This window comes from Cibotium barometz, chromosome 55, assembly GCF_041138505.1.
Source record: "Cibotium barometz isolate CiBa-2024 chromosome 55, ASM4113850v1, whole genome shotgun sequence".
Lineage (NCBI taxonomy): Eukaryota > Viridiplantae > Streptophyta > Polypodiopsida > Cyatheales > Cibotiaceae > Cibotium > Cibotium barometz.
Genome location: NC_141100.1, coordinates 4,479,258 through 4,487,602, shown reverse-complemented (window position 1 = coordinate 4,487,602; position 8,345 = coordinate 4,479,258). Strand labels below are relative to the sequence as shown.

Genomic DNA, 8,345 nt, shown 5'->3' with positions numbered 1-8,345 from the left:
ACTTCAGAAGTTCCACCCTTGAACAACAGAGTGAAATGCTATAACTGTCAAGGATTTGGACATCACAGTATGGATTGCCCAACGAAAAGAGAAGAATCTCCAACTTACAAGGAGAATTTGAGAGCTTTCCTTTGGCTTGATGGTTTAAGGGATCTACTCTTGTTTGAAACAAGAGTGGCCACCAATCTTTAGAAGAGGGAAAGGTCAAAAACTAATGAATTATGAGTAAATTCACAGTTTTTGGCTCTGGGGAGAAGTAGAGTAACAGTGCAAAAACACTATTAAGCTTTAACAAAGGGGAAGGCTTCTATTTACAGGAAAAAGTTGAAAGAAAGTAACAGGGGTGGGTTAGTCCCTCACCAAGGGAGTGGCTCATGAAGGAGTCACCACTTAGCATCTCACGGGAGAAGCTCACCATTGATTCTTGGAACAAATAACATTATCATGAATGAGCCATAATCCCATTTACATTGGTATTTATACTCCACCCAAGAGTTCACACCTACTTACTAGTTGTCCATGGCCTTGGGCCCATAATGCTTTCTTACAAACCATCCCTTCCCCAATGGTTTCGTCCTCGAAACCTCAAATGAATACCCCAAATTCGGAGAAGAATGTTCCATGTGGCTGAATTTACACCAACCCATATTGCTCTATCAATGCTTCATATCCCTCCAATGCTGAAATAGGTTGCCATGAAGCTTCTTCCTTAGGTAAACCTTTCCATTGAACAAGATACTCCACCAAGGTACGAGTGCGAAGTACCTTTTTCCTTGTACCCAAGATAGCTTCTGGAATGTATTCAATCATTCCCTCTTCATTCATTGGAGGTAACTCATCAACCATTTGATCGATCATACCCACATATCCTTTCAAGTGAGAGACATGAAACACATCATGAATCTTTGTTGTAGATGGAAGTAAGAGTTGATATGCAACCTCCCCAACTCTTCGTATCACTTGATAAGGACCATAATAGCGATGAGCTAGTTTGGTGTTGGTGCTTCCCTTCAAAGACGCATATCTTGACTTTGGTATTCTCAAAAGAACCCAATCTCCCAGTTTGAATTCCAATGGTCTTCGATGAACATTGGCATATTGTCTCATTTTCTCTTGTGCAACCTTCAAATTACTTTTGCATTGTTGCAACAAAGCTTGCATCCTTTCAGCTTCCTCCTTGGCATTATGGTTAGAAGTCTCTTATGTACCCACCAACATAGGCAAATTGACCTTGTAACCATATAAAGCCTCAAAGGGTGACATGCCAATGCTCACATGATATGTTGAGTTGTAAGCAAACTCAGCCAAAGGTAACCAATCATCCCATGTACTTTGAGTATCATGACAATAGTGGTGTAGATATGTTTCCACCTATTTGTTTACTCTTTCTGTTTGACCATCGGTTTTGGGATGATAGGCGGTGCTTGGAGTAAGCTTGGTTCCCATATATTCAAACAATGTTCTCCAAAAAGTGCTCATGAATTTGACATCGCGATCACTCACAATTTGTGATGGCATACCATGCAACTTGAAAACCCCATCAACAAATTGCTTGGCAACATTTTGGGCTGAATATGTGACCTTGGAAGGAATGAAATGGGCCACTTTAGTCAATCTATCCACCACAACATACAAGCTGTCCCACCCTTTCTTTGTGCGCGGAAGGTTAGTAATGAAATCCATTGATATATGACTCCATTTGCCTTCGGGAATGGGCAATGGCTGAAGCAAACCTCCCGGTTTATGTGTAGGATCCTTGTTCAATTGACATGACCGGCACCCACTTACATAAGCATGAATGCTCTTCCACAAGAAACTTTTCCTTATTGCATCAAAGGTTTTGTAGACACCCAAATGACCAGCCACCATAGGAGTACAATGCATCTCTTCCATGATCTTCTTGATAAATGATGAAGTAGGAACCAAGTAGACTTTTCCTTTGTAGTAGAGGAGACCATTTTTCAGCTCATAATGGGGTAACTCTTCACATACACCTTGCTGTAATTTCTGCACTATTTGTGAGGTTTCTTCATCAAACAAGTACTCTTCTTGTATCTCCATGATCCAATCTTTATGCACCTCAGAAATAGCATACAATGAGCAGGCCCACATACGAGACAAGGAATCGGCAACCACATTTTCTTTGCCCTTTGTGTATGTGATTTCAAAATCATAGTTTTGTAGTGTTGCTACCCACCTTCTTTGCTTAGGAGACAAATTGGGTTGTGTGAGGAAATACTTCAGCACCCTATGATCACTTCTCACATAAAAATGACTCCCATATAAGTAATGGTGCCATTTCTTGATAGCATGGAGTATAGCAATCATCTCTTGCTCATACACATGGAGTTCTCTTTCTTTGTCATTTAGCTTTCTACTTTCATAAGCAATGACTCCATGGTCTTGGTAAAGTACCACACCAATCCCTCTTCCACTTGCATCCGCCCTTATTGTGAAAGGTTTGGTGAAGTCTAGACATACCAAAATAGGTGCTGATGTGAGCATCTTCTTCATATCTTCAAAGCTTTTGTTGGCAATGGCATCCCAAAAGAAGGTTTCCTTCTTCAATTTGTCCGTCTCATTGGGGCTGCAATTTCTGCATAGTGGGCAATAAAGCGCCTATAGAATGAAGATAACCCCAAAAATCCCCTCAATTGAGTAGTGTTTGAAGGAACCGGCCAATTCCTAATACATTCCACTTTCTTTGGATCCACACAAATGCCATCCTTGCTCACAATGTGACCCAAATATTCCACCTCATGTGCCATGAAGGTACATTTTGTCTCCTTAACATACAACTTGTTTTGCCTCAAGACCTCCAAAACCTCTTTCACGTGCTTCAAATGCACTTCCTCATGTTTGCTATAAGTAAGTATGTCGTCGAAAAAGACCAATACAAACTTGTAGAGGAAAGGTTGAAGCACTTTGTTCATCAATGCTTGAAAAGTTCCCAGTGCATTGCATAATCCAAACGGCATAACCATGAATTGGTAAAGACCCCTTTCTGTACGAAATGCTGTTTTGAACTCATCACCACTTTTCATCCTTATTTGATGGTATCTGGAACGCAAATCAATCTTTGAAAAGCATGTGGCACCCTTCAACTCATCCAAAAGATCATCCACCCTTGGTATTGGAAAACGATTTTTGATGGTGATCTTATTCAAATCACGGTAATCAATGCACATGCGAAAAGTACCATCCTTTTTCTTCACAAGTAGCACCGGAGAAGCAAAAGGAGATTGACTTGGTTCAACCCATCCCATGTCAATGAGTTCTTTGACTTGCTTTGCCACCTCTTCTCTTTCAACCTTTGACAAACAATAGGAAGGCTTATTGATTGGTTTGGCATTTGGTTCCAAATCAATAGCGTGATCAACACTCCTCTTTGGCGGCATTGATTTTGGCATGGTAAACACATCTTCATAATCCTTGAGTAGCTTAACCATGTCCACATTTTTGATGCAATCCTTTTTGCTATTATCTTCCTCTTTGCAAAGCTGTAGTACATAAACATAGCCCTCTTTCTTGAACTCTTTCTTCATTTGAGTAGCATTGATCATGAAGAGCTTGGACCCTTGCATTCCATTCAATGTAATAACCCCTCCATGATGCACAAAACTCATGAAACTTTTCTGTAAGTTCATGGTAAAAGAGTTCAAAGTGGACAGCCAATCACATCCAAGTACTATGTCAATTGGTCCCAACTCAATCACCAAAAGATCAACTTTGCAAGAGTAGCTCTTGGACAACTCCAATTCTGTACTTTGACACTTCATATTGCAACCCATTGAATCACCATTGGCCACTTGCACCATGTGCTTGTTTGGTAAAGAAGTTGGTTGCATTTTGAGAGTGTTAAAAGACCTTTTATTGACAAAACTATGCGTGCTTCCAGTATCAATGAGTGCATATGCTGTTCTCCCATTCACCTTGATCTTCAATCTCAATGTGTTGGCACCCTTACTTCCCGCATAAGCATCATGAGAGATTGTACACAAGGTAGTATGTGCACTATTGTTTTCATTCCACACACATAGAGGCATCCCATCATCCATTTTGTCATGAGCAAACTTTAGTTTCCCACCCGGATCAAAAGGAAACTCGGGATTTTCTTCATCAAAACCATCATCATGAGAACCTCCACCCTCATGAGGATCTCCCCATCCTAAGGCATCATTGCATTCAAGGAATTCCTCCTCCTCATGATTAGCATTGTCCTCAGTGATAATGTAGCTTATGGACATATCCTTGGATTTGCATACTTTGAAGTGATCCTTGTTCCATTTTTCTCCACATTTGAAACATAGACCTTTGAGCCTCATTTCATGCAAACGGTCCTCCTTGATAACCTTGCTTTTTGAACCCCCATTTGCTGGCTTGGACTCATTGTATGTAGCTTTGTTGGACATAAATGGTGGTTTAAATGGAAGTCTATTAGACCCTCTACCATACACGGTAGAAAATCTTGGAAGATTAGGTCTTGTGTTTGCATGAGAACCCATGTCAGTCCTTGTGATCACTTCCCCTTTGATATTCCCTTTGCTAGCCCACTTTGTCAAGTACTTCTCTTCATGAATTTCTGCAAGCATCATTGCCTTCTTCAAAGTGGCGGGTTCATGAGACTTGACATCACCACCAATAGGAGCTTTCAAGCCCCTTATATACTTGACAACAAGATAATGCTCATCAAAGTCGTCCAAGTATAATAGAAGCTTTAGAAACTTATGAGAATATTCCTTCACTCTGAGTATTTAGAAAAACCACTTTTTGATAGAGAAGTATGGTTTTGTAGGGTGGTGAGTGGGTTTGTGAGTAGATCTAGTTTTGAATTTTTCAACCTTTGGGTAAAGACCTACAAAGCACCCTTCTGTCCAATGGATAAATTCCTGCACTTTCTTGATTTTTGAGGAGATGAAGCCCTTTCCTACCTTCTCCACAAATCTCCTAGCCCAAGCTCTGATACCACTGCAACCGGAATCTTACTCTAGGATAGATTGTGAAAGAGTAGAGAATTCACAAGAATTGATTCAACCATAAAAACCAATGCTTTGCAAGCTTCAACTAAATCAAATTAATTGAAATTCAAACACTTAACAAAATTAAAATACTTAGCTCAATAGACCATGCTAGGTGCAATCTTCTCCCCCTTGTGCGTGGCCTTCCCCACACAAGGGTATTTAATTAGCTTTTTCAAAAATAGGCCATAGCCCCCAAAATATACAAAATGTGCTTTTAGAGAGCACGGCACTCTTCTTTTACAAAAATAGAGTGTCTAATATTGGGACTAGGGTAAAGCTATAGGCTTTAATAAATTCCACATTATAAATGTATCTTTCCTAAAGTTCAAAATGGAAAAATCATTTGCTAAGGTTGCAAGCTACTATGCTTGCCAAAAATTAAATGTGATGAACCAAGTCATTTCTTCCAAAGTAAACTCTTCATTTTCCATAGTCTTCATCACGTGAAAATATAAGTAAATTAATAATTAAATTAATTTTACAAATATTAAACAGGCACAAATCATCACCAACTCATGACTACCAGGCGTAAGTACCCCAGGAATCACCCTGCCATACGAACCTAACTGAAATAATCATAGATGGCCCCAAACATACGTCACTATACCGCACGTATTAATATTTATAGTGGTGTCACCCACGATATTAACCTAGCCGGCATGATGCAAGAGTAACCCAGGCGTCCCCAAATTACTCAAGAGGGGATAAATAATATTTTTCTAGACTGATGCATGCTCTGTCACTGCTTTCTTCATCACTTCAACATCTTCAGTTGCTATTATCACTCCTTGAACCTGATTCTCTTCCAAGATTTCCCCTTCTAACTCTAATAATGCAGCAATCCGAGACTGTAAAAACTCATTCTCTACTTGAACTGCTGCCACTTTGTCCATTGTCTGAGTCCACTCAGACCTGCATTCTTGCTTAAACACCTCTATCCACTGTCTGAACAATGCTGTGGAATTTCGCACACCCAAAAACTTCTCCTTATGTTGCTTCCTGAGCTGAACATTCTGCTCCTTCAAGTCCTCTATTTCCTTGCGCATGTCATCCAATCCTGCTGCTTCATTATCAGCTACCTACTTTTCCAAAGCCTCCATAGCAGCCTTCTATCTCTCTCCCTACTTAGCTTGCTGCCTTATATAATGTTGTATTGAGTATAACTTTGTGATGGCCTCATCCAACCTTGTGGATATGATCATTTGAACTGCTGGTGCTACAGGAGTAGATGGTACAAAACTCCCTAAAGCCTGTAGTGCCAATCCGCCAGTGCCCTTTCATTTTGGCATCTTTAACTTATGTCCAACGATAGCGGATTCAGGCTTGCTACCCCCTGCTTTATCTCCATCAAACACCACTAAAGAAGGCTTATTTTTAGCCACTGCCTCTGACACCTCCTGCTTTGAATATCCGGTAGCAAGCAGATCCGCTTCATCAGTTGCCTTCATGCTTGACCCTGCTATGTATTGCAGCTTATCTTGAGGTTTCCACCATCCACAGGCTCCTTCATCGACGCCTTCGGCTCTGCATGAGTAGGATCGGAATGAAGCCAATCCCTATATGTAAATAACCCGGCCATGTATGGGGCTAAACGGTCCACCGAAACTTACCTCCTTTTATATCGTCCCCCGTTTTCTTAAAATGTCCTTTCCCTTTCTTCATTGCCGTCGGGACAGAATTACTGCGGGTTTGGGGCATGTCTAGCAACGCTAAGCTTCTCCTAAGCTCGTTCAAGCGGTCCAGCTTTTCTATGGCTGCATGCTGCATGGCCCGCTCATAAGTAGGACACTTACTAATTTGAAACTGTGCCCCGTCTACCATCTCAAGAGATTCAGGTGGATATTCTATTCTCGCAACTCGAAAACCCCCAATCCTCATTTTGATGTGATTTAGACGTTTCACACAAATCAAAGCCATCATGTTAAAATTTAAAAATTTCGAATGCCACGTCAGCACAAAACACTCCGACGCCTCGGATCCTCCCTTCGGAATCACCCCTTCACACATTGCGGATATGATCTCCACTTCATTCCACTGTGTATCCATTGAGTCACGTCGGACCTTCTATCCCGACCTGTTTCATGAATGCCCTTTTGGCCTGGGATAGCTCCATAAAATTTCGAGCCTGAATCCATTAACTGGTTTCAACACCTCCGTTCCAAAATAGTCTATCAGTCGGAACGTGCCTTGCCCTAAATCCTCTGTAATTTTATAAGGACCCAAATACCTAAGTTTGAGCTTACCAGGGTGTGATCCCAGCTTTGAGTTATACATCATAACCCAATCGCCCTTCTGAAAAATTTTAAACTTGATCTGCCTTGCCATCCATGCTTGTCTCCTCTTTTGTATCACCTCCACTATAAGAGCACTAAGTAATCTATCTTCATCCAACTGTAACAGCTGCTCCTGCCTGTGCTTTAATGACTCCTCTGGTGACAATCTATATTCTGAAGAAATCCTCAGTGTCGGAACCACAAACTCCATGGGAACAACCGCTTCTATCCCATACACCAATTGGAATGGCGTCATGCCAGTGGACACTTTGAAAGCAGTCCGAAAGGACTACAGAGCTGAATCTAATTTTTCATCCCAATCCTTATAGTGATCTGCTACTATTTTCTTCAAAATCTTGAGCAAAATCTTGTTTGAACTCTCCGCCTGTCCATTTGCATGCGGATGATACGGGGATGATTTCTTGTGTACCATCATGTGAGTCCTGTGGTCAGCTCTTGAATTACTGAATTTAAAAAATGTGTCCCCTGATCAGAGACCAACTCCACAGGACATCCAAACCTAGTCATTATGTTCTTGTATAGGAACCTTGCTACACTAGCTGCCTTGTTGTCTCTCAAAGCCACTGCCTCTACCCATTTTGTGGCATAATCAGTAGCCACTAGTATATACCTGACACTTGTTCTGCTAGCTCTTGGCTTAATTGGTCCTACAAAGTCAAGCCCCCATTTTTGAAATGGTTCCAAAGGCATTATTGGATGATCTTGCATTCTATCCGATGATCCTGGCTGTCCCATTTTCTGACACTATAGACACTCTCTGGAGAACTTATGAGCATCTTTAAGTACCAGAGGCCACCATAAACCAGCCTGCAAGATTTTTCGACCTGTAATCTCTCTCCTGAGAAATGTTTGCCAGCATTGCCACTGTGAGCCTCCTTCAATACAGCTTCCTGCTCTTCATCAGGCACACACCTGCGTATAATCTGATCAATACCTCTTCTGTACAAACATCCTGCAATGACTAGAAAAGGTCTGCCTCCTTCAATACAGCTTCCTGCTCTTCATCAGGCACACACCTGCGTATAATCTG

General features: G+C 41.3%; 1 protein-coding gene across 1 annotated transcript; it reads right to left on the bottom strand.

The window, feature by feature from the left end:
* Positions 1-7,100: 7,100 nt before the first annotated feature.
* LOC147607272 (uncharacterized) lies at positions 7,101-7,550 on the bottom strand. The gene has a single exon (XM_086790442.1). It carries the CDS (start codon positions 7,548-7,550, stop codon positions 7,101-7,103), a length of 450 nt encoding a protein of 149 aa, XP_086646568.1.
* Between the last annotated feature and the right edge of the window lie 795 nt (positions 7,551-8,345).